The sequence below is a fragment of the Poeciliopsis prolifica genome, unplaced genomic scaffold, assembly GCF_027474105.1.
Source record: "Poeciliopsis prolifica strain line A6 unplaced genomic scaffold, Auburn_PproV2 SCAFFOLD040, whole genome shotgun sequence".
Lineage (NCBI taxonomy): Eukaryota > Metazoa > Chordata > Actinopteri > Cyprinodontiformes > Poeciliidae > Poeciliopsis > Poeciliopsis prolifica.
Genome location: NW_026562415.1, coordinates 2,965,962 through 2,993,206, shown reverse-complemented (window position 1 = coordinate 2,993,206; position 27,245 = coordinate 2,965,962). Strand labels below are relative to the sequence as shown.

Genomic DNA, 27,245 nt, shown 5'->3' with positions numbered 1-27,245 from the left:
AAACTGTGTCAGTGTTTATCAGCCTCCTTCCTTTCTGGTTGAGCTATGTGGGGCGCCCGGATCAAACCAAGGAAGATCAAATCCAGCTCTTCTGCTCAGAGGAAACTTCTCCTCTCTGCCTCCTCATCCTCTCCGGCTTCTCCCTCCATCCCTGTCCCGCCTCCTTTCCATGTGTCCCCCCCGTTTCTGCCCTCTCCTGTTTGTCCTCCATCACGCCATCCCTCACTCCCTCCTTCTCCGTCTGTCCCTGTCCCTTCGCCTCCTCCCAGACGCCACTCCGGCCATCCTGTCCCCATACCCTCATCCTGTCCTCCACACTCTCCTTCTTTCGTTGTTATTTCTTCAGCCCATCCCTCCCACCGATCCACCATCCACCACTCCCCATCTTTCCCGCTTCCCGCGCCACGGCCTACACCAGCCGTCCAGCCCTCCTGTCATCCCGTTCCATCTGCCGCCCTCGCCTCCTCTCCCTCCCCACGATCGTCTGCTTCCTCTGTCTTTCCTTGCTTTCATCCCACCGTGTCTTCCTGTTTGTCCTCTGCTGACCGTCGTGGCGTTTGTGTCTCTCAGGAGCTTCACAGGAGATACGAAGCGGCGCCAGAATCGACAAAGACCAAGGCCCTGCAGACCGTTATTGAAATGAAGGTAAACATCTTGATGTCAATTCACTTTCTGATATTGCCAACACTTGTTAATAGAACCTTATTAGAAAATCTTTTATAATTCATTTTATTGTTCAGCTTCAAATCAAAGCTTGCTCTGCTCTGAAATCATAATTTCGTCTGGTGGCTCTTGAATGACCAGAATCCAATAAAACAACAGGTTTTGTGACATAGGTTAATTATTTGGATTAATCCTTACAAATATTTTAACTCCTCTAATTTAACATTTATTCTAACTATTTATAACAACTAAATTTGTTCAGAAGGAAGAAGAGCAGCAGCATCATGGTTGCGTTGCACGCGATGAAACTTTTCTGGAGCATGTTTTGATTCAGTTCTAGTTTTCTGCCGTCATCAGTCATATTTAATCTCTTTCACCTGAAAGAAATAATGGCCGTGGCAGGGATTCCTGACATTTTCTTATTAGCATCCTCTGGCTTCAGTCACAGTTGGCAGAGTGGTTACAAAGGATCAGGAAGATCTCACTGTTGGAGAAGGGTACCAAAAAAATTACGCTTGAAATCAGAAGACAATTTGAACAATAGATTTGTATCCAAAATATTTTAAATATTAAATAAAAGCCAGTCAGAGAAGCTGCACAGAGGTCGACTGCATCACTGAAGAAGCTGCAGAAATTTCTGCAGAGTTGAAGAGAAAATGTTTTTTATTGAGGTGGATGGACTTATGAGCAGTCAGTTTGACCCAAACAGCTAAAAAGCTAAAGATGAAGATGGATTGTCTGTTTCAGCAAGACAGTGAGTCCAAGAAAGAAATGAAAATTTTCAAATGGCCTAGTCAAAACCATACCTGAGAGAAAATATATGGTGGTATAGGTAAAACACGAGGACGTAACAACAACAATAGACTTAATCATGTTTGATCAAACTTTAAGAAACCTGTTTATGAATGAATTTGTCAGGATGCAAAGATCAGCTCCATGGAGCGCGGCATGAGGGAGCTGGAGGAGGAGGTGATGATGCTGAAGTCCAACGGCGCTCTGAGCAGCGAGGAGAGGGAGGAGGAGATCAAACAGATGGAGGTCTACAGATCCCACTCCAAGTTTATGAAGAACAAGGTGATCAATGCACTGAGCAACACACACATTTCCCACAACACTGAGGCTTCCCCCCCGTATGAATCTTTTGGGTCTTTACATCTTCTCTTCCCTCCCTTAAGGCAAAAAAAATAAAATAAAAAATACATTTTCTCAACAGAATCACAACTACAGTTTTTTATTATATCTGTTACATCCATGAGGGGATTCAAGTTTCCTTTACTTAACATAATGCATAAAATGTTATTAGTGAATTCTGATTATATTTAATAAAACCATGGTTTTTAATAAACCATGTTATTTGATTTACTGTGTTTTATAAATTCACACTGCATATTTCAGTTTCTCCAGTCTGCCTTTACTAAAAAATGTGTTTAATTTCCACTGCAATGTGTTTTTCGCTGCTGCTTATGACATTTATGCTCTCACCAGCGGACATGCTGGGCATCACGATCAGGTCGCCCGTCTCTTCCTCACATCTCCGTCTCCCGATGTGAGGAAGAAAAACAGGTTTAAGGGAAACTAGAGGCCATGATGCAGGCCACATAATGAGAAGCCTCCCCCCCATCTTGACCAGTTCCTCTCCTGCCAGGTTGAACAGCTGAAGGAAGAGCTAACTCACAGCCAATCAGAGAAGGAGGAGCTAAAGCAACGAGCCAATGAGCTTCAGCAGGAGGTGTCTGCAGTAAGAGAAGCACCTCTGTGTCTGCTTTCCTTCTTTCCTTCCTTTCTTCCTCTCTTACAGCCTGAAGCTTAAGTAGCGTCTATCAGTAGAATCCCAGCCTACTGGGCTTGTAGCGTTTCAGTTCTGTTTCTGCACTGTAAGTGGTCTAGCTGCTAAATACAAACTCCTGCAGGTTGCTGCCTCTAACCTGCGCCTCTTGCTTGCATGATCTAGTGGATCGGTTTGCCGATGAATCGATTTGGTTTTCAAGAACGAAAAGCTTCATGCTTAGAGGTCTGGGTCAATTCTCCTCAGAAGCCTTAAGTGTGTGTCAGGTGAACTGCTGAATAAATGCAGATTATATTTTTAAAAAATAAAATAGCTCCAAATATGAGGAATTATTATTAGATTACCTTAAAATGAATTATTTATCAGTTGCTTTGAAAGTAGGTCTTTAAGACCAGAGTGGGCAACAGAGTCGAACCAGACCTTTTCGCATGGACTGCTAACATTTTTAGTCTGACTTGTGTTTCTAATTTTTGTTTGCTTTTCAGCAGAGAACTTGGAAAACAAGGAAAATAAATGCACTTGTTTTTTTTGTACGAGTAACATATTTCAGTTTAATATAATCTTAAGTAGCTTTTATTTCTTCCAGTAAAATTTTTACACTAATTTTTAATAAAGCCGGTGTAAAATAGTTCAAGTTGTTATACATCTCCCACTGAAAGAAGATGTTTCATAATCATCAAGGCTCAATTTGATCATTACCTGGAATACGCCAGTAAAGTTTGAAGCGAGTTCACCATAAACATTTGCCAATGTTTCAATTGCAAATGAAACATTGGCATAATGTAGGCTGCTGGATTCATCATAAAAAGTCTTTTGAAATTTTATGCACTATGCGTGTCCAGAAACTTACCTGTTGCAGTTACCATTATTATTTCTCATGAGAAGAAGAGGAGAAAGAAAAAAGACAGAAAAGATCATTTCTAATGAGAAAAGTAGTCGTATGCAAGAAGTGATGCAAGAAGTGATGCAAGAGGAATTTCTCCTAATATAAGTTGGAGGTGTAGATATAAAAGCAAACCAACAATACTCAGAAAGGCTCCACCTAATTCAAAAATTCATTGAAGTCGTTTGCTACATAACAAGCGCATTCAAATAACGAATGGTACAAAAGCATCATTAAAAAAATTGAATCTGTCTAAAATGCTTGCAGTGAGTTTTAACAAGGAAGGCATGCTTTCTTTCACAGCACACATTCAGACATTTTGTTCTTCCTGCACGTTTCCCAGATGGACCAGACAAAACAGGAACTGAGTCGCAAAGACAGCGAGCTGCTAGCTCTCAGGACCAAACTGGAGACTCTGAACAATCAGTTTTCGGACAGCAAACAACATGTGGACGTACTCAAGGAGTCACTCACTGCCAAGGAACAGAGAGCTGCCATACTGCAGACCGAGGTAAACCTGATTTCCCCACTTATCGCCATTATTCGCGCCAAGTGTTTACTTCCACTCGCTCGCTCCTCTTTTGCACTCAGGTGGACGCCTTGCGTCTCCGCCTGGAAGAGAAGGAGTCTCTGCTCTCGAAAAAGAGCCAGCAGATGTCGGAGCTGACGGAGGAGAAAAGCACTCAGCAGGGAGAGATCACTGATCTCAAAGACATGCTGGATGTCAAGGAGCGCAAAGTGAACGTGTTGCAGAAAAAGGTGGGAAGCTTCAGCCACTAATCCTTAAACTCTGATGTTTCAAGTGAAGTTTCAGTCAGAAGTTTACGGAATTTATTTTAACTGTTCTTTTTCCAGGGTGAAATGATAACACAAAATACATCTTTCTTGCATTTTAAAGACAAGGCTTGAAATTACTATTGATTTTCTCAGAATTATACATTTCAACCAGTACTACTTAGAAGTCCCTCAGCAATTTGCAACGAAATGACTCAATCTTTGCAGCCGTCAGCGAGCCTTTTCCATAATTCCAGCTGAACATATGACCACTCTTCTTCTCTGCATTGAAAGATGTAATTTAAATTCCTTGGTTTCCTTTCTCATTGTTGACTTTGAAACAAAACCCAGACATTACAACCTTGACATCAGCAGAGTCAAGGTTGAGGTCATTCCAGAAGCTTAATGTTAGGCTGCTTTCTATAAATGTATCAATGAGTTTTTATGTTTTCTTGGGATTAGACATCTGAACAGTGGAGGAAATGGTGCAACTTTAATGCTGTTTTTCAAAATGAAGAACTTGTGGGTTGCCATTTATTCACTAAATTTAAACATTTCACTCATTGCTTGAGACAGTATCAGAAAGCTAGCCTTTGTGGACAGCTTATAGGTTTTTTTCTAAGATAAAAATGTTTGAAAGTTTTTATTTATAAGGTTTTTTTCACATTAGAAACCTTTTTTCTGAAAATAAGTTGCAATGCATGATGTTGGCCACTAGATGGAGGTGTAGGACAGAACACAATTTGGAAGTTTTGTTCAGAAAGGAGTCGTGTGAGAGGATCTCTGTGGAAATCTTGAAAGTCATTCATAATGATTTATACAAATATATAAAATATACACACATATGTCATTTGGGACAGTGGGTGAGACAAGTTTCAGAAAACGAGATCCTGTTCACATTTTTGTGCTTCCTTTATAAACTTCACCGTTTTCCACCAATTCTCCAATTTTTTTCTCGTTTCTCCCTCCCGCTGCCCCTTGCAGAAGAATATGTCGAAAAGTAGAAAATGCGTACTGCTAATCAATGGGGAAAATCAAGCAGGCAGACATAAAGCAGGGACAGGGAGGGGGAGGAGAGAGACACGGTGTGTTTAAAATCCGATGCATACTAATGACTTCCTCTTGTTTAATAAATGATGACCTCTGCTGTCTTCAAATGGAATACAGTTCGGAGCCGGAGAAAGGGAGAGAAACGCTGTTGTTTTCTGCTCTGATTTCCACATTTTCTCCCTCAGCTCCTGCGTTCAGTTTCCATATCTCTCACCCTTTTCTACGTTTTCACTTGCCGTTCTCGTGAGTCAATTACCACGAACCTGCAGCTGATTAACAGTGAAGACATTTGTGTGATCTCCCACCGTCTCAGGACTGAAATAGAACGAGCAGAACGCGCAGACGGCGTTTCTATATGTATATAAGTGCGGCGCTCATGTGCTGTTGAGATCAAAGAGTCACATGGCCTCTCACTGTCAACAGCGAGGGCTCCTCTGCGTGTGTGCAGGAAGGTGAGGAGGAGGAGGAAGATGTGTCAGTCAAACTGTCAGTTTAACTGTTGATTAATGAGGTGCTGGGAATATTTTATTGTACGAACACACACACACATGCTTGCTCTTTTCTCTGGTACTGGAAATATGCATCTCTCACCTGCAGAGAAGTCAAAGGCTGCGCATCAGGCTGAATATTTTTTTTGAGTCAGTTGTTTGTGATAAAAGAGATGACAATTAGAAATGAAAACACTTTTTGCACATCTGGCACTGAGATTTAGATGTAATATGACATCACATAAACTAATTAATAATGTTTTTTTCCCCCTGTGTTCATTATCAGTGTTTGTGTTGGTCCCAATAAAATACATTGAAGTTTTTGCTTCTAACAGGACAAAATGTTGACATTTCAAAGAGTGTGAATCCTTTTGGCCATACATTCTGTTTTTCAGCTCGACTGTGTCTGGTAGTTTGGTGTTTTAGGGCAAAATCAATCTTTCACCAAATCAAAATACAACATACAGAAAAATTGGTTGAGAAGGGAGGGAGTGGAGGGTAAGAGTGTGTATTTGGATTGAGGGTTAAAAGAAGTAAAGCTGAGAAATGTAAGAAAGCTTCGTTCACCTGAAGCTTTCGACGAGAATCAGTTCCGTTTTATGTCAGATAGTTCTTACAGATTTTTGGGTTGGTTGAGAAAATGAATTGCTTTTATGATGAATTTGAGAGGATAAGAAAAAAGAAACAAAAAGAAGTGAAAGTTGCAATAAAAATAAGCTTTGAGGTAATATTACTTTATTTTTTTTTTAGCCTACGGTTCAGTACAGTGCTGTATTATCTCTTTAGGTAGTGAAACAGAAATCAATTGTAGTCACAACCTCTTTTGTAGATGGGGATGGTTGTGGGCAGCAAGGATATCCTGTAGCAGCCTGTGTTGCAGCAAATTTAAATCAAAAGAGAATGTGATTGACTTGATATCAGAAGTCTGACTGGTAGCTTTAAATATATATTCAAATCTATAGATTTTTTTTCATTCAATTTAAATTCAGAAAGCATTCAAGTTAGATATTTAGTACATTCCTAATTGATATTATACAAATTAGCAATAAGATAGGACAATATGGCTAATTTTTGCATAGCTATGACTAATAATCGAGGTCATAAAATTAACTTAGCATAAGGTTTAGTTAGTTGTTCAATACAGTTCAAATGTTAAAACTGTGAATTACCTTATTAACATATTCCCAGTAGCTAGTGTACAAGTTCTCTAAAATATTATATGCTAGCTTTGCTAATTTCTTTTTTGTATTACTGAAAACCCCCCCAAATTTTATAAATAAAAACACAAACCACTGTTAGTTATAGCACAGCTAAATTAGTTTGTGAAATTTAGCCACATTAGCTTATATCTTTCTTGTTAATGCCACTTTAGCTTCTGTTAATTATTTTGGCATTTGCCATCAGAATATCAAATTTGTTCTGTTTTGAAGTAATTTACATAAATGAACAAAAAGATAACATGTTGTTTGTGTTGTTTGCAGGCATGCATTTTTTTTCTTTAGACATGTCAGCTTGTGTAATTTGCTGGTAACATTCTTCACATTTGAAACCCTTGGAGCACATACACCTGCCAGAAAATATCATTTTTACTATTCAATAATGAAATATGCATCAAAACTAGAGCAGCTGATGATTTTTTTCCCCCTCTCCCCTCTACAGATAGAGAACCTACAGGATCAGCTGCGGGATAAGGAGAAGCAGCTGAGCGGACTGAAAGACAGAGTCAAGTCTCTGCAGACGGACACGTCAAACACAGACACCGCACTGGGAACGCTGGAGGAAGCTCTGGCTGAGAAGGTACACACACACACGCACGCACACACACCCATGCACATACACGAATACATGAACACCCACCGCTGGTCAGCCTCGGGTCAGCGCCCGAGCAAGGTTACATTAATAAAAGCTTTATGAGCAAAACCGCCGACCACCCACACGTTGACCCGGTGACTCGGAAGAAATGGAAATAAACCAATAATTACACTAGCTGTCATTTTATTAAATTATTCACAGGCTGTTTTTGTAAAACACAAGGAGCCGACAGGCATCGAGCCACATGGCTCAGATTTACTCATTGATCACTGTTTATGTGTGAACATTCAGGTTCAAAACGATACTGAAGCACTGGATTTATGTCTCTGCAGGCAGTTTTTTCAGGGGATTTGACTTCAGCTCTCAGAAACCAAAATCTGTTATGTTTTAGCTTTTATTTTTATGCTCTTATGGATTATTATGTTATAAACTCAATCTTTTTGAGGCTTTCACACACACAGGAAGCAGGTTTTGAATTGACCAGTGACTAATACTCATGGTGTCGGCGAGGTGTGTGATTGTTGGCAGGATGAAGGAGCTTACACACTCCTGCTTCTTCCCTTTTTTTTCCATTCCTTCCCAGCTTTCTGAAATGTCCTGTTTTTCAGTTCAAGCCTTTCAACATTTCTTCCCTTACCTTCGTAACTCTGGGCTCTTGCACCCTTTCTTTTTCTTTTTTTTTTTCTTTTGAGGTGCGTGAACTTTTGTGCTTTTCTCTAAACTGGCCACTGTGTTGTTCTGCAGCTATAGAGGTCAGCTTTTCTGTTTTAGTGCTTGTGAATTTTACATCTTGCGCCAAAGCACATTACGTGTGTAAAATCACCGTTGGCTGTTAGATCCTGTCAAAGCTGCCATGTACATAAAGTTTAATGTGACACTTATTAGTACAGAAACTTGATATTGAGTGACTGTGAATGCGTCTTGGACAGCATGAGGTGTTTTATTCTCCTTTTCTCGTTTTTCATGGCTCCTTCTCATTGTCCACTTTCCTCCTCCTGTATTTCATAACGTCGCTCTGTTTCTGCTTTCCTTCCTTTCCTTTATTCAGGAGCGGATTATCGAGAGGCTGAAGGAGCAGCGAGAAAAGGAGGAGAGAGAAAAGGGAGACGAGATGGAGACCAGTAAGAAGGAGCTGAAAGAGTTGAGAGAAAAGGTCTCGCAGCTCCAGGCTGAGCTGGCTGATCGTGAGGTACAGTCACCACAAACATGTTGATTATGGTCAGAAAACATCAGAAAATATGCTATTAGTTTTCCCGCGAACCTATTTGATATGCCACAGGACAAAGAAGTAAAATCCCATTTAAACGTAGGTAATTCACAGGCCACAGCTACTTGAAACAATAATCCGAGCTGATTTTTTTTCCAATAGTGACTTTGTGAGCTATACAGGCCTGCAGAACAGAGCCAGAGGAATACAGGAAGAGCGACAAAACGTTTTCTGGCTCCTTTTTCTTCGCTTTCACCCTACAGCTGCTGGGCAGCACAGCAGGAAAGTTATGGCTAGTTGAAGCCACAATTAATTAGAATGATTAGATTTCCAGGAGTCTTAGTTTTATAAGTGAATAATAAGGCTCAACAAACCAGAAGTAAGAAGGGAATTTAAGGATGATATGGACATTAATGCTCTACAAAGATAGAAGTGTCGATTTGAAGCCATATAAATAACTAAAAATGAAGATATATATATATATATATATATATATATATATATATATAGATTCCAGCTGAAAAAAAAAACACAGGTTAGAAAACTGTAAGGGAATGAATGGCAATAATTCTTTTTTTTCCACCTTTCGTACATTTTAGTTGTATTAAATGTACTCATTTTCTCTTGTTGGCTGAAAATTAAAATGAGTCGGCAAAATCACAGCTGTCAGATTTTTTCCTTTGAAGAGTTACTGAGAGAGAGCCGCTGCTGTGAAAAGTCCTTTGTAATCTAATTTTAGCGATCGCGGGAATCATGAAACCTGTCAGTTTGTGTCGTAAAGTACACAGAAAATCTCCCAAGAGAACAAGCATTCCTTTCTTCGCTGCCAAACGCCGACGTGAGGTTTGTCCTACAACACCAGTGTATACACAGACCTAAATATACTCTGAGTAAGCAGGAAGGTTTCTCCGACCAAAGCCCAGTCAAACATGATGATCTGAAGTCTGAAGTTGGTAAGGTCAGTCATGGGTGAAATTACACGTCTGAGCATCTCTCCTTCTGGTCCTGCTGGTTTCTGTTTCACTGCCTCCACCAAAAGAGGGGGGAAAAAAACCTCCAAAAAAAACGAGAAAGAAACAGCAGAGAGGGAGATTTTTACTGATGGAGGGATTGAGCCTAAAAGTGAGAAAAGAGACAGGTCATGGGAAATATTATAACCAGCAGGGGACAGAGTTAATCACACAACTGCGGAAAAAGAATAAATCCACTTTGAACCACTTGACTTCAGGCTAAAGGGGCAAGACAGACCATGGCCGTGTCACAGAATCAGACAACTATTGCACGGTCACACGATTTCGAAAAACTAATCAGCCTTGAATGCATAACTGAGTACCGTGAGAGGAAACTGGAGCACCTGGAGAAAATCCATCCAGCAGCAAACAAAGCATGCAAATTTCACACAGAAAGGCCTCAGTTAATGTTCCACAGAGGAACCTTCTTTTTGAGAGACGCTGCCAGGAAATATGCAGGTTGTGATATTTTTATAAGCTGAAATACTTCTGGGATTAAATCATTTTTATCAGTTTCACTACTAGGTCTTAAATGCGAATGCATGCATTATAGATGAGGTAGTAAAAGAAGACGTCATTCCCCTTGAACCTTTTTCACTTTTTGTTGTGTTGCAAACACCTGTGCATGTTTAATCGAGACTTTTTGTGACGCAGCCGCATCATAAATATCTAGGAACACATTGGATGGAGCACTGGTAAAGATGTAGAGAAGTTTAAAGCAGAGTTTGAGTTTAAAATAGTGTCCCAGGCTTCATACATGTGAATAATAAATGTTTAGTTTTGTCATCTGAAGAGTGGAAGGAGTTTGTCAGGGTCATGGTGGAGGCATCCTTTACTTCTGCAGAGACATATTTTCCCCATCATTTCCCAATTATGAAGTTCTTTGAACTTAAGTGCTTCTTCTGACACAAATAAAATGCATTAAAGCTTGACGTCTTAACACAACAAAATGTGGAAATGTTCAAGGGAAGTCAGTTCTTGATCATTAAGCTTAAGATCCCTTACTTCAATGTTGAGAATAGAAATGTTGTCACTATTTCAAGGATATGTTTAATGTGTAAAAACAGTTTCATCCCAATAAATGTGAAAGTAGAAGAAATTTTCTTTAGGATTTCAGATTTTCTGTTGATAAAGTGTTTGTCCTGGTTGCTATTGCAGACGTCGGTGTTGGATCTGAAGGAGAAGGCCTCCTCGCTTGCATCCTCGACTCTAAAGAAGGAAAACAGGCTGAAAAGTCTAGAAATCAACCTGGAGCAGAAAAAGGAAGAGTGCATCAAACTGGAGAGCCAGCTCAGAAAGGTTTGTGGATGTTGTCCTAATAATGAAAGAGGATAAAGTTGCAGTTTTCTTTCCTAACTTATTTTCCCTTATTTTAGAGAAAGAGATGAAAACTTGTTTGTATGCGTGTGTTTGTGGTGTGTGTGTGCGCGTGTGCGCGCCTGCATATCAAATATCTTTTCCCTCACAGCAGTCTGTAAAATGTGTGTGTGTGACAGCCTGCTGACAGCCTTACAGTCATTTTCACAGACTCTAAAAGACAGCACCACCATCACACCCTGAATGTGTTTGGTTGTGTGTGTGTGTGTGTGTGTGTGTGTGTGTGTGTGAACATGTGAAAAAATGTGAGAAACAGAGAAAAGAGGAATATGTATGAACGTGTCAGTGCATCTGTGGTGTTTCCCCTCATCAGCCTTTATTTCTCAGTCTCTTTCTTTTCCACACAATGGTCGGAGAAAAGATGCGTGACTTTCCGCCATATTTCTTTCCGCCACCGAGATCTTCGTATATCGTCAGCCACCCAAACATTTCCTCTCCACGTAAGGAGCTGTTAAAAGTGCCGTCTACTTCCAAAACTAATAGGGGTTTATGTATTGTGAGACCGAGGCGTGCACACACACATAACGTCAATCTGTCCCAAGAGCAACATTTACTTCTGGGAAAACACACAGCTGTTCTAACCTCTAAGCTGGTTATAACCTGTTTTATTTTTCTTTGTTTTATCTATTTTTTTCCCCCTGCAACCAATTTTCTGTTCCATCAGCTCGGCCGAGCCAAAAGAAAGACAAAAACCACTTCAACTGGCCATAATTTGCCCGTTGAATTGGGCAGCGTTACCATGTTAGTAACAATTAAAATAAAAAACACATACCGGGTTTCAGCTTGAACTGAGCCCAGCTGAAAGACACCAACAATATTTCAGACTAAAGTACAGCACCCTCCAAAGTCGTTGGCTGTGGAGGATGTGGAGATAATTCCTGTAACACAATCTCACTCCGAATAATTTAGAAAACATGAACATTTAGCAAGAGTTTTTTTTGATAAATCATTCATAATCATTTGCCCCTCAAACAATTAAAAAAATAATTAATGGAAGCGTAAAACTGCAGCTGTAACTTTTATAAAAAAAAAAAGAAGACCTGACTTGTTCTGTACAAAACTCATTTTGAACATTTGTAGATTATGCTTAAAAGCCAGAAGGTGGTTTATGGGGGGAAAAAAGGTGCTTATTTGCGGTATTAGTTTTCCATAGTTAAAAAATGTATCCTTGAACAGCCAAAATGTATAATATAAAATAGGGCAGCCATTGTGAGTGTTTCTAAACTTCACCCGCCTCCTTCTGTACTGTGATGAGAACATAGGAGTAGCACGGCCACTCATTTGTTATGATTTTTTTTTTTTAATTTGTGGCTCCATTAGCCCCCTGAGGATGTATATTTTTCACCTCCCGGCACACTGGGCCAAGCACATTCATTCTGCGCCGAATGTTTTGATTCGCTCATTTCGAAAGCCAACCCTTGGTTTATTTTTAATAGCAATTTGTGTCCCAGGCTCAAAGCGCAGCAGCGGAGTCGCAGGCCAACGCTGGACTTACTGAACGCATCTCGTCCCTGGAGCAGGAAGTGACCCGGTGTAGAGAGGAGGCCGGGAAGGCCCAGTCTGAGGTGGAACGACTCCTGGAGATCCTCAGGGAGATGGAGAATGAAAAGAACGACAAGGAGAAAAAGATCCACGAACTGGAGAGGTAAGAGAGAGGAATTAGATTAGCTACAAAAACAAAATGAATCTCCCCCCACCTCCTGTCATGGATCTAAAATGTTTTCCTTCCTGTTCCAAAATAGAAGTGTGAAGAAAAAAATGGTTAATTTTAAGACAAGCCATCTTAGTTTTCCATTCACTCCTCATCTGCTCAGTTTCAGCCAACATAATGCTAAAGTTCAGGTTAAACATCCCGGTATGAATAACTCATTATTTATCACTCACCACCTTCTTTTTTCCTTTTCCCTTTTCTCCTTCCCTTTTCATGCCATCTTTCAACTCTTCCCATGTGTGTGTTTTGCACTTGTTAACAATCGTGCGACTTTGAACGTGTGCGAGTGCAATTACATTTGCTTGCGTGTGTGTGCGTGCGCGCCCTCATCTCACCTCAGAAATCCGTCAGCCTCTCATCTGTGGCGTCCGCAGCAGTCGCAAAAGCAGGCCCCTCCCCCCGCTGCCTCTCAGCAGCCAGTGGGGGGGCTGGTGTGGGACTACCTGGGCACGTGAGTGGGCTGGTGGCCTCGAGACCACTGCACGCTAAGACTCACTTTGCCTGTCAAGGGATCGGATACAAAGGCACGAAAATAACAATCCCCCATGTGGAAAAGTGACATAAGAAACGCAAGTTTTGATCTGACGGTCTTGCAAAGGCCTCATGTTTATATTTAGAGCATTTAGTCACTTTGCAGCCACACTCGTCAATGTATTTTACTGGGATTTTGTGTGACTGACTGCACAAGGCATTAGATGAATAAAAAAACCTGCATTGTTTGTATGTCATTTGACAAGAAAATCCAAAAAGTTTGTCTTTATGGGTGGGGGGGTCTACCAACTTTCCAAGATACATTTTCACACATTCGTCTTTGGAGGGTGAATTATACATATATATAATCACATAATATCCCAATAAAGTGTGTTGGAGTTTGTGGTTTAATGCAACAAAATGTGAAAAAGTTCAGGCCTGTGAATATTCTTGCAGGCAATTGTGGATGATTTATCTGCAAAATCATGATGTGGCTTCATCTCAAACTTTTATCGTTGAAATCAACTAACTTTAAACTGGTTGTAATTTATTATAAGGTGCATAAATTTTCAAAAGCACAGTTTAAGGGGATATATACGTCTTTTCCACATGGGCAGGGCTCAGTACGCTCACTAATAACCAACAAAGAGTTGTAGCATTGGCTTGCTGCTAAGAAATCATTATTTTATTGCATATTTGGACAGTTATGTCTCTCAAATCCAGAAATTGGCCTCACTTGTACACTGACACACCACGCATTAGCAGAGGTTTGGGTCGTCTTGCTGCGGCATGACAAGCCAAGCAGCTTCTAAGAGTTTGTAAAATGAGGCACAGCCTGGCACCGCTGCTGCTGCACGGCCTGACACCCTTTGAGCCTCTGTTCTTGTCAGTGATGCAACTCTTTTTATTTCGTCTTCCGCTCCGCTTCACTTTCGCTTACTTTCAGCCGAGGATGCTTGACTTGCAGAGTTTTAACACGTTGTTTTCCTCGTAGGAATCTAGAATGCTCACTAAAATTATGGTTTTTGTTTGTTTGTAGCAGCAAACTGCTGTTTCTAACCACTTTCCTGTGTAATTTTAGATCAGTCACTCCTGTAGTTTCTTCCAGAGCACATAATCTCTATTATGATTGTCTTGTCTACTTGTTTTGTCTGTGCATGCCGTCCTAAATCTGTTTGACTTGTGCCCCTGAATGTTTCATGGGCTTCCTGAATTTAGGGTTTCTGATAAGTGGAAAAAGTTGTTTATGGACTTGTTCTCATTTCCTTTTCATTATGAAAAAAGAAGCAAAATCATCACGGAAAACTAAAACTAAAGCAAAACAAACAGGATTACTGCACTTTGCGAAGAGTTTGAAAAAGTCGTCCTTCCATCCAAGAATAACCAGAATCTCTGAAAATATAGTGCTGGCAAACACATAAGGAATGTGTTTGGACTCTAATTTTATTGGTCTCCTCCTTTTGGTATTTAATCTAAAAAATTATCGCGTTCCCCATCTGTATCTGTGTCTTTTAATGTGCTTACCATCCTTGTGATTGTAGGAATGTTATAGGTTATGTTGGTGGGACTCCTTGTCATATCTCTTTGATGTGACATTATTTTATCAAAAGTTGGCTTGCATGGTGTTTAACTGACCCTGTGCAAGAACAGAAAGTCCTTATAAACACCTGGACTTTTCTGGTTGCTCTAAAGACAGCCACAAGCAAAGAGAAGTTTCTCAATTAAGCATAGAAGAAGATTTAGCTTGAAAGAAAAAGCTAACTACTTTGTTAACGTTCCAACAAAATGACATTGAAGCAGGCTAAAACTCCAGGACAACAAACTTCCAGGGAAGGAAAGAGGGCTGCAGCATACTGATTTAACTCACTTTCCTTTGAATGCTTCTGAAGCTGCTGTCTTTGTTCTCCAGATTAGGACTGCGATGAAAACACTGTGCTCTGAAAACAGTTGTGAGCTTGTCCAATTACAGTGAATCAACCAGTCAGTTCCATCCCTATTTTTATTCTCTGTTAAGCTACATTTGCTTTCAGAGCCCTTGCTGTGTGGACTGTTGGGCTTGTGGAGGAATCATCCAAAATTCAAATTTATTGTGACACGCAACACTTCCCCATGTCTTATAGATTTATTTCATCATACAAATACATAGTTTTAGTTAGTCTACAAGAACTAGCCAGCAGTTTTTATTTATTTATTTATTTTTCTCTGACTCCATTTCTTACCTACCAAGTTGGTTTGTAATAACATTTTTTAGCAAGAAGGCAGTTCCAAGATAAAAACGTAACACAGTAACTGAATATGAAACAAGCAACAAATGTTACGTTTTGTCAAACAGAGGTAGCTTGTTCAACCAAAAGCAAAACCCAAGGAATTTTATTCGAATTAGTTACATTTTGTGCAGAATTTTACTGTCTAAAACGATCCCAAGAGTCTTCAGGGTTCCTACTTAATATGGACAAATCTGGAATTAGAATGAAAATTTTAAAGTTCTTATTTATACGTAAATATGAACCATCATTTGTCTTTGCCACATTTTTGGTTCATGCAGACAGTGGCAATATTTCAAATGGAGAAAAAGTGAAACATGCTGTGCAATTGTATTCAAGATTTTGTGAATTTCTTTAGGTCCTCTTGTGTATTCTTCGTAAAAAAGTTTAGATTTAGTTCTGAACTTTGACTGGACCTGGTCTTTTGTGACAGTTCACCTTCATTCACATATTTTCAGTGTGCCCAATATGGCTTTAGGTAAACAGGAAATGGAGAATGTTATGGTTTTCTCCACACAACACCTGAAATTGTTTTTACTTCTAAAGAAAGTTGGACTTATTTGGCTCCTCACAGTTGATAAAATACACACCATGCATGACAGACATTTTGAAAATCATAAATTATTTCTCTTCTACTTCATACTTATGCTCTACTATATTGATCTTCCACCCAAGTTTCTCAAACACATTTTTTTCCCCGTTCTTTCAGTTTTGGCTCATGTAATTGTTGAGCTTAAATGCCTCTATGTATTAACATGTTGTCCCAGCAGGATCTTTGCAGGTAGATCTGATATATTTCACCAATAAGCTTTCTTAACCCTTCGACCTGAACCAGTAACACTACATGTACAGATGGGGAATTTATCCGCAGCTTTTCTGGGAATAACGTTGTGTGCTTTTTTGTGTTTTTTTGCCTGAGAGGTAGCTAACAGCTATGTCAGAGAAGAATAGAAACGCCTCTGGCCTGCTCTTAGCCCGGCCAGGCCGGGGCTGACTCGGGGCTCCGAACGAGCCGCGGGAACATGTATAATAAAAAGTTCAGCTGCAGTTTAAACACGAGAGCAACAAGAGCAAAAATCAGACTTTCTCTTCCCCTCTTGTGAAAATCCAGCTGTACTGGTACCAGATTATTTATTTCAGGAACTGGGATGGTAATTGGAGCAGACTAAAGTGACTTCACACTGAGGGGAAATGGAGCTGAAAATCTGCCCCAATGGCCAAAATAAAGGATTTGGAAGGACGAGTGGAAAACAGAGAGAGGGGGAGCAGCAGGGGAAGTGAAAGAAAGGTGGTAGAGGAAGAAAAACAGAAAGTCATTTATTAATGGATGGAGATGCAAGAAACCTAACAGGGTTGGGCCAGATTTGTACCTATAAGCGCAACTAATGAGAAATTTACAGATTTTATAGCTACATTGTTCATCTATGGACTAACCTGTCTCTGGGATATTGCCATTAGCATGTTCGTTCTCAAGCATAAAATCATGCTGGAATTGGGGCTTTGCCAACTTAAGCATGTGAACCGATTTATGGACAATGGAAAATTACTTTTTAATTTTTATATTTTTATACCTTGAAAGTTGCATGGAATTTCGTAAAGGCTCTCAGATCCCCAGAGTGCATGCTGTCAGTGTGGGAATTTTAATAACCAGTTCAGTCCATACAAGAAATAATAATATTGAACTTGGACCCGTCTCATGCTTTGATTGGCTTATTTACTGCAGTTTTATTGGTGTAGGGGTGATTTGAGGAACGTAGGGCTCTCATTACTTAAATGTTAATTTACAAAATAGAGCAAGAAGCCATCTGGTGACTGTCTGTCTGCCTGCCTGCCTGCCTGTCTGTCTGTCTGCCCAGTCGTGTCTGTCTCTGTATAAATGTCCGTCAGCTGTCTCTCTTTGGTTAATGATGTTTCTCTGTCAGCTCTGCTGTCTTTCCTGTTCTTTGAAGATTGATCAAGCCGGCTAACCCAGTGCTCAACTCTTCTTTCCCCTCTCTCACCTTTCCCTTTTCCTTCTCTCCATCTTTCTTTTATCTTTATGATGCCACGTTTTCTGCTGCGCTACCCAGTCTTGCCTCAAGGTTAGTACCGCACGCCTATCTTTCTTCCAAAGCCCGTCTCCCTGCGTTTTTTTTCTTCATCTCTCTCCTTCATTGTCATACTGCGTGTCCTTGCATAAAGACACTCTTTCACTCTGTCATAAACTCCGCGTCTAATAACTCTCGTCATGTCTTTTATGTCTTTGAAGGAGACACCTTGACTTGTTCTTCACTCTCTCTGTCACATCGCCGCCTTTTTGAACAGGAAACATTGTTGTTTCTTTCTCTCTCTCTGTTATGTAACACCTGCCCTGGTCTCTTGTTATGAGATCTGCACAGCATGTAATCCCCATATAAAATGTGATTTGTCTTTATTTTTCTGTTTAGAAAATTCTGCTGCCTGATCTTCATAAAAATACTCTAATATAAGAGCATCATTTACAGCTAGGAGCTAAAATTTTCTTTGACTTTTAGGGACTTCCGTCTCCTCTCCAGAGGTCACCATCTAATGACATTTCAGTATGCGATATCTGGGGTCTGAATATGCTCCTATTTCATAGACATATCAAAATCCTATAAACTTTCTGACCTACACATTGCAATCAACCACATAATAACCAATTTTTCCTTCTGGTTTTTACATAAATCTCCTGCTCTGACTGTTATGTCCACTCAGACGTGTCGTTAAATATCCACAGTACCAGCTCTTCCTTTGCTGTTTCATTTTTTTTTTCTCCCACCAACTTCTAACGCAATGAGTCCCCTGGCATCTTGTCTGCCTTTTCATTGCCGGTTTTCTGCAGCTTTGTGATTCCACTACAGAAAGGGAAAAAAGCAAACAAAAAAGTTAGCACTACCTCACTTTCTGCTAGATGACAGAGAGAGTGTTTTATTTTTCTTTCTTTCTTCTGTATTTTCTTTTTCTTGTTTTGATTTGAGCTGAGAAACTCTGCAAATGTCTGACTTCAAGCTTTCCAGAGCTTAAAATGGGATTGCAGGGCTTCTCTTTGTTTGTGCGCTTGTATGCATGTATGCGTGTGCATGCGTGTGTGTGTGTGTGTGTATGCGTGTGTGTGCGTGTGTGCATGTGTGCAGGCGCGTGTGCGTGGGTGTGCTTGTGTGTTTGATCTAGTGGAGGTCCTGAGCATTGAGGTTCTGCAGGGATTTGTCAGCTTTTGGATGACAGCAAGTATAGGCCCGCTCACACTATCACAAAGTAAGCATAGTGCTTTTTTTTATTATTATTTTTTTTTGTTGTTTCGTGCTGCACACACGTACAAGAACACATCTAAGAATGAATTTGGCAGCAATTAGCTGAAAAACCCAAAGCGCTGAAAACTGCTGAGATTTAACTCGTTAAATTCACTCACACTTTGAAAGAAAATAAAAAAGCTTTTGTTGGTTCAAAAATAAAAGTCTGTAGTGGAGTTTACGCTGCTCATTGCTTCTGTTTTTACTTTCATATCACAATGTAATCACAATGTAATTTTTTTTTTGCATTTTACATGTAATTAAAAGTACTTTGTTGTTATTTAATATTTGAAGTCAGTGCAGACTCCAGTCATTTTGGTGTTCAATGCAAAATTGCGATTTGCTGTGTAGAAAACCTGAATGTTCGTGTCTTTTTTCCCCGCGTAAACAGCATTTACCACATTTAAATATATTTTATTTCACAGCTTCGGGATAATAATCTAAGATAGTGAGGACGGATGAAGATCAAATAAGCAACAAAACTGTATTAAAAAGCGAAACTTTGTAGTTTTTTGTTTCTGGGCTTTTTTATTGGCACAGAAAAAACTGACTTTTAGAGAAATTCTGTGTGGACAGAGGCAGCAAATATTTCCTCAGTGCATCTGCACAGAACAAAGATTACATTTATCTGCTGCTGAATGGTAAAAGCAAAACAGGAAGCTGAGACAGACTCCTTCATGTCTTCAACAAGATATTATGATGATGACATAATGGATTCACAAAGGAAAGGACATAAATAGGATTTAATGACTGTTTTAGAAATGTGATGGCCTAAGGATGTCAATCGTCAGCACAGTTATCAAACACTTGACGTTTGGGTTTTTACTAGCTTCATTACAGCACTTCCCCCTGTGCTTGACATCGAGGTAAACTTGGATTTTTCCAGTCATGTTAGTCACGGTTGCTTGATTGATATTTGGGGAAGTTGAAAGCGGATGTTTTCGTGTAGATATTTCTGGACTTATAAGGATATACGGACGACTGAGTACCTTATGTTTATTCATCCTTCCCATTTTGCGTGGTAACTCCAAAAACAAAACAAAACAACAAAAAAACCCACTTTCTGCTATATTTATGTCCAAGAAAAACAGAAGGAAAGTGGTGAATTACTGAGGAGAAGTTACTGGAAAACCAGATAATCATAAAGTTTACATTTTAGATCGCTCTTAAATTTCTTTCAAGGTTTCTTTCAACCTTACAAAATTTATTTTGTAAGGTTTAAATTTCTGGGGTGCCAATGAATTTGCTGTTAAATTCGAGTCACTAAAATTTTGTCAAATTAAATATAATTTTCTTTAAGAGTTCTCCCTTATCTTTTCCAGGAATGTCACTAAATGTGTCCAGCACTGCAGGCACTAATTTATTTACTCCTAATCTCTTTTCTGCAGTCATTATTGAATTTATATAGCAAGCTGTTTTCTTCTTTACCTTTAAATTTATTTTGTAAGGTTTAGTACCACACTTTAAAGTTGGTTAGATGTATCTATTATGCTTTGAATCTTGGTTTTTAATCTTTTTTTTCTATAACGAGAAACCAAATTCATATTTTCCTCCTTTTTTTATTTTTTCCAAAGGAAGTACTGAGTTCCTCGCGGTTAAAAGGAAATGCTTGATGTTAATTTTGGGCGAACTACTAGCAGTAAACATACATGAGAGCCACAAGCATTTTTTGATCAAATATTTATACAGGAGTCCAAATGTAATATTAATATCACCTTTATGTGGCTGCCCGAGTATGAGCAGCATGCTAATGAGGGCGGTTGGAAAGTTTACTGAAATTTCTCAGATTGCACATGTGTTTTCCTGCTAATTAAAAGCAATAATCTGTATTTTTTTTACTGCCATGAAGTATAGTGAGGTTTTTAAAAACATTTTTTTATGTTTTCTGTATTTGTTTGCAACAACTCCAAAAGTGTTTTTATGTGTTTTGGAGGGATTTAAATCCAAAAATCTACAGACGGTCAACAAGTATACCAGTGTGGATTAATCTTAGCACATGTTACATATTTACTGAGGATCCCATGTTGTTTGTCCAGTATGTGTTTACATCTGTGTGAATCTTGGCACACAGATATTGTGTGTTTGCGCTGTTTTATGTGTGAGTTTGGTTTTTGTGTGTGGTCCGACCCAGAGAAACTCTCTCCGTGCGTCGGGAAAACGTTTAGCCGTGCATGTTTGCTCTTTGCCTCCGTGTGTGCAGGTTCCCATGTTGTGTTTACAGCATTGCGGTTTGGGAAATTCTCCTGTAATTCCGGTTCCTCTGGCGATTAGCTTCAGTTGTCTCAAAGTTATTTTTGCAGGAGGAAAGAAGCAGATATTTTACATATTCAGACAACTTTGAAGCAGTGAGCCACAGTTGAACGGGGCCACTGGGTTTACAGGGCAGTGCTACCTGTGAAAAAAAGAAACAGCTCCAGTGAAAGTTTCCTCTTATCATAGAAGTATTATTTTGAATATGTTTGCACGTATAAACAATTCTGTTTGGGTTGTGTATCGCAGTAAAACAGTAACAGTGACCAAACATCTGATACATTATATAGAAACATAGATTTCAGCAGGAAGCTCAGAGATCATGAACTAAAAAAAAAAAAAATGAAGCATTTCATTTCATTTAAAGAATGATGAAAGAATTACCTCAGGCATGTAACAAGCCGGTATGTCAATCTCATTATATGAATGTCTTCAGGCCTACCTAAAGAAATTCAAATCATCAGTAACTTTTAAGTTAAGCTGTTCAATTTCTACTTTGAAGTTATAATTCATAACATCCACACATTTCGGAAAAAATTAAGGGCAATGACCCAACCCTTCGTTTGATATGCACATTAAGCTTAATAAAAAAAATTAGCAGTGTCAAAGTGTGAACTTTTATCCTATTATAGAAGTAACACACATGCAGGAGAAAAGTGCCTTATTTCCGGTGCGCCCGTCCTCTCATCTGGTGTGCCTCCACTTGAGCGTCTGGTGGCGTGTATTTGGTGTCTAACGGGATCTATAAATTCCTACTGGCGCATTTAACTACATTATTTGAAAATATTAGTCGGAATGACCAGCCTTACACCTCACTTGGTTTGTACTGTTTCCACTGTGTTACTTAAAGCAGAAAGTTTTATGCTTTGGGACAAATAAATGTACTCTAACCGCTGCGGCCTGTTTTGCCTGTGACAAGACATACAGACTGGTTTTTACGAGGTTTGTCTTAATCAAAGCATGAAGTGCAGAAACATTAACCACAAAAAGGAAAACAAATTTCTTGTTTGAGGGCGATTGGTGAGTTTCAGTTTGGAAATGTTTAGTTTTTGACCTGCAGATCGCTGGTAACTCAGTTGAGAGAGTTCAGTCACTGCCTCACTTTATGCCAAAACTTTCAAGGAAACCGATTTGAAAAGTGGGTCAAAACAGCCAGTTCAGGTCAGCTTAAAAATATATCAAAATAGTCCAGGCTAGTATTAAAACAAATGTTCATTGTCCTTAAAACGTAAGAAAAAAATATGTGTGAAAAGCAGAAAGGGTGTATGAAATAGAGTGTTGAGTCAATGGGAAAATTGTTTTCCACTTGCCTATACACTCACATATATAAATATATAGATAGCAAATGTAGCGTGGAGTTAGGAAACCTCAGCGATCCAACCAGATGTTTGGGGCTTCCTGGAAATCCTCCAATAGGAACATTCCTGCCTGTTTATGACCTGTTACACGCAGGCAGGGCGTACAGGACAAAACTGAACCCCAAATATTGAAATAACCGTATCCCACAGTTACTGAACATGGAAGCTAAAATCATGGCCTAACAAAGAGAACAAAATAACAAACGAGAGAGCTCACTTACTACATCTGCGTTCTCGCTTAACATTCGAACTCAGTTTTGGATGTAAACGCAAGAGCTGCACATGGCTCTTCCAAAAACGCAAACCTATAAGTTAGAAACTTAAATACATACACACGACCCCTGATGATTATTTTGCGAGCTTTGAACATGCAGGTGCGGCTGAGCAGTTCTGGCTGCATCTGTGCTTTTCAATTTCTCTTCTCCCAGATATCTCAGGACAGTTTGGAATTAGGCCCTCTGGACCTCTTAGCAAACAGATTTTATGCTACCCTTTTTTGCCAGTATCATTTCTCAACTTTTCTGGCAGCGATATTGATATAAAAGCCACTTGATGGATTACTCCTGTTACTTTGAGTAACTTTAGAAGGCAGCTTATGGCTTACACAGACAAGGAAGATGAAAGCAAAGGCTTGTAATAAAATAGTTATATATTTGAATACATTTATCTTTTTCTTTTTTTCTTTTTTGCTGTGCACTGAGCAAAGCAAACTAAAAGCACTTTCAAAGATGGTTAGGTCTGAGAGTAAATTTGAGATATGTTGCGACTCGAAGGTCATATGAAATTTCAGACCTGTTTACACTTTCTGTGACAAATAACTCGGGAGAAAATTCAGGAAACCATTTGTTCATGTTGGACGTGGAAGAATAAGAGTTCAATTCTGAAATGGCATCCAAAGGCAGATCTGCTCCTAAAATTAACCCCAAAAGGAAAAAAAAAAAACAAAAAAAACATTGACTGTGTACTAAAATTGTAACAATACCTTGCAGCACAAGATTTTGTGACATTTAAATACTATAAATGCAATATCATAGTTTATATTTAGCGGTTCAAATGAATGTTTTAGATGGAAAAACACAAAGGCATTTTCAACAAATATAAAAAACAATGTTTGGACTTACAAAAAGAGAAAGGATGTCTGATTTTTGGTTTGCTCAAAAAAAATCTTTCTAAAATCTTAACTGGTTGTTGAGTCCTTAAAATCGTTTATCATCCAAATAAACAGTCTGAAATACCCCAAACAGACTCAGGTGTAAATTTAACTTTGTTTCTTCTGATGAGAGGAGGCAGAAGTACCCTCTTGCGATAAAAATGTAGAATAAAGACCCTTTTTATTCATTTATCAAGTGACTAACTGCTTTTACCTTTAAATGAAACAGTTCAAGGGTTAAATTACTGCTTAGTTTTTCACAATCTGTCGCTCTACTTTCAACACGTCCTCTTCAAGTGTTGGTGCGGAAATGTCATCCCAAACATGAGACGACTCCTTGACATAAGATGTTTTTCTTACAGATGTGAAGAATCTGTGATCATTTTTTAACCCCCTTAATCGTTGGCCTGCAACTTTGGCCAGTTGCCAGTAATTTTCCACACCTGTTGCTTTTGATAAATATGTGAATGTTGTGGCAGTTTCAGTAAAAACTGCTTTAGGAAACGAGATGATGCTGTGTGAATTTATCCTCCCACTCCCCGTGTCTGAAAAGGATTGTCAGTGTGTCTGAAAACATTGCGGATGTTGGGAATAAGTTTTGCACATAAACACATTTGTATATAAAAGTCCACAGAGCAGAAAGACTCATGGACACTACCTAGCCTGCAGTCATATCTGTATTTTTTAAAGTAACATTCCTCGGGTTTTCTTCTGTGTTATGATTCAGTGGATGTTATTAGGTTTTATTTCTTCCACATTTGTGCCTGTTTAGATGTCTGGAATGTATGAGAGATCCTGATCAAGTAAAGCTGCTGTGTTATCTGATAGTTCTGTGACACAGCCACGATGGCTTCCAGGCGTCTTAAATGGGGATTAAACTCTTTCTCCACGTTGCAAAGCCGGCATCTCCCGCAAGGAATAACTTTTCTGCTCTTCCCGCTCGTTTGCTGCTCCGCGCAGTCTCGTTCATTTTCGCCGTGATGATTTAAACCCTGCTTCCCGACACTCAGTAATCCCTGTGTGACAAGACCCTCCTGCTTCCCGCTGTGCAGACATCAGAAATGTCATCTCGTCGTTGATTCATAGCTTTTCACCAAATTTCTTTACCGATTTTGACATTATATCGACCCGGGGGGATTTAGTGGAGCATTGTGTTGCACAGATTTCTGCTGCACCGTTATAATTTCTTGACCATATTTTGAGAGCTAAATCAGCGTGTCACTGTTTAAGCAACAGTTTTATTACTTTAGATCGTTGCAAATGCCTTTATAACCCTCGAACATTTTCACTCTGTTTTATGTTACAGTAGTCGTCTTTATCGTGTTTTGGGGTAGATTTAATGAACTAGGATCAACACAAAATATTCTGTTTTTGTGAAGTAGAAAGAAAATGATGTTGGAAGCATTTTTTTAATCAGTAGAAATGTGATAACCGTGTATTTGATTCTGTCCTGCTGACTCAGTAAGAACCAACTTTTAATACAGTTGTATCATTTGGTGCTTGTCTGTCCCAGCAGACAATTTTACTCATCCATCTATGATAAAACGCCTCAATCTCTGTCAGACCAAATGGAGACTGTGAGCATTTTTGTTTTACATATATATTTTAGTTCCTATGACATCCGCAAAAATTAACCATGAAATGACATGAGTTCTCCATCCATATGCAACGATCTACTGCTGCACCTCTTTCTGAGAATAAAAATGATTACGTCTTTTTATGTTTACGTTCTGAAACTTTCCTCCACATCTGGAGAGAACTGCACCCTAGTGGCTGCATTTCCTAATTACAACGACAGTTTAATAAACACATGGAAAGCATAAGGGCGTTGACACTTGACAGCTTTTGAAATAGGTGGTCCAAATTACATGCCTAAAGGGACCATAAATGGGCACTTAATGGGGTTCTTGGCCATGTTGGGAAGTTGTCCCACATAACTGAGCAGCTCTCCTTGAGATGTTAAGAGCTTGGATATTTGTCCTAACTTTGCTTTAAACATGTCGGCAACTTTCTCCATGACTTGTCTGCTGTCTTACTTGGTCTCCATGGCGTTTGTTCACTTGTGTCCTCTAAGAAACCTCTGAGGTCTGCAGTTATCCTGAAATCAATTTGCAGGCTGACTTCTGAAAAGTCGCACTGAATTTTGCTTACGAGACTGAACATAAATGCACCCTGAGGGTTTTTTTTATTTTATTTTTTATTCTCCTTTGAAAAACAAAAATCTTATTTATTGGGGTGAGCTTATTTTAGGTATGAATGATCTACAGGTTTATTTTTAATGGCTTAGCAAGACTGTGATAATAATAATTGAAAAATGAGTGTAGAATATGTTTAAGTCTTTGCAGCTGTAGAAGGAAAACAACTGTCTAACGAAGCATAGCGTACTTTGGTGGAAGATCACTCTGACTCAGAAAGCAAAGCAGGAAAAATTATTGGAGACTCTTGTCTTGGCACAGTTTGAAATAATAACTCACATTGTGAGCTATTATCTAATCTATATTTGCTTCAGTGAAGTCAGCTTTTAAACCATCAACCGATAGAAAAAAAAAACGTCACTCATAAACTCACAGTTGTCCCGTGTTTTTCCAGGCAAATTAAGGACCAATCGAAGAAGGTCGCCAACCTGAAACACAAAGAGCAGCTGGAGAAGAACCGAAATGCCCAGCTGATGGAGGACGCCAAGAAGCGGGAGGACAACCTCAATGAAAGTTCTCAGCAAATAAAGGTGAGGAAAGCGGTAGAGGCGAGGCGGGGAGCTTCAGGAAGGTGGAGAAAAGTTTTTTCCTTGTGTCCTTTGAGCAACTTCTGCTACAACAACACCATGTTGTCATAACGTGATACAGAGCAGCCCGAGGCAATGTCAAACACACTCACTCTCACACACTGCAGCTCTCAGCTGAGAACATGCAAGAAGGGGAAGCCAAGGTGGATAATTGGCAGGGGGAGCCGATAGAAGATGGAGACGAGGGAAGTGATGAGTAGAAAAATGAGAGGTGATTAAAGCAGAGAGAGGGGGGGAAATGAAATGAATGCTTTTTGGGTTTTGAAAAGCTTCTTTAGTGGTCGGAGAGCATTTCCTAATTGTTTGCCGGGTCCATCAAGTCACCCGAGATAAGAGCCGTATGCAGTGTGACGATTTTGTGTGGCTTTCTTCATATAGCTGAAGATAGTTGGTTTTCTTCTGCTTCTTTCTCATTTAACTTCGCCCTTTCACCTTAAATTTCTTCCCGACTTCCCCTGACAGCCTTCAGCCTGCTTTCCCTCCTCGTCCTCACTCTTCTCTTCCAGTAATTGCTAACCTCATTGGTTCGCTGATTATAGGCAGATGAAAACTGTCAGTGCGTGTGTGTGCGTGTGTGTTTTGTGTGAACTAGCTTATGCACCCTTTAGCTATGGTTGATTTGGTTTAAGTTGTTAAGAAACTGTCATTTGCTGTGTGTGTATGTGGTTGGATGATGAGTCGATGTGAGTCACTGAGACACACGAGACCGCAGCGGTTACAACCAGAGCTTTTGTGTGTATGCGCCGGTTCCGAGCCAGTATCCATAACCTAAACAACCCTGCAGACGGTAACAAAACAGGACTGTAAATTTAATTCGATGCAATAAGAGCCGGCTTTGTTCCAAATAAATTCCACCCTACTGTGCATAGTCAGACACCAAGTAATGTTGGCTCGCTGGGGATTCAGATTCGCAGCACAT

The 27,245-nt window shown here is 39.5% G+C and overlaps 1 protein-coding gene across 15 annotated transcripts in view; it reads left to right on the top strand.

Annotated features, from left to right (window-relative positions):
- Positions 1–27,245, top strand: part of LOC129375531 (ELKS/Rab6-interacting/CAST family member 1-like) — a 118,091-nt gene that overhangs the window by 29,705 nt on the left and 61,141 nt on the right. For 4 of the 15 annotated variants that reach the window (XR_008607642.1, XR_008607641.1, XM_055054675.1 and 1 more), the window contains exons 7-18: positions 571–645; positions 1,582–1,737; positions 2,309–2,401; positions 3,676–3,843; positions 3,924–4,091; positions 7,304–7,441; positions 8,505–8,645; positions 10,832–10,972; positions 12,502–12,695; positions 13,102–13,212; positions 17,566–17,577; positions 26,134–26,269. Coding sequence is in view for 11 of the 15 variants with exons in the window: in XM_055054675.1 (XP_054910650.1) it covers positions 571–645; positions 1,582–1,737; positions 2,309–2,401; positions 3,676–3,843; positions 3,924–4,091; positions 7,304–7,441; positions 8,505–8,645; positions 10,832–10,972; positions 12,502–12,695; positions 13,102–13,212; positions 17,566–17,577; positions 26,134–26,269 (1,533 nt within the window). In the remaining 4 variants the exon portion in view is untranslated. The remainder of the gene's footprint in view (positions 1–570; positions 646–1,581; positions 1,738–2,308; positions 2,402–3,675; positions 3,844–3,923; positions 4,092–7,303; positions 7,442–8,504; positions 8,646–10,831; positions 10,973–12,501; positions 12,696–13,101; positions 13,213–17,565; positions 17,578–26,133; positions 26,270–27,245) is intronic. The other 11 variants (XR_008607643.1, XM_055054683.1, XM_055054682.1 and 8 more) reach the window with 4 other exon arrangements.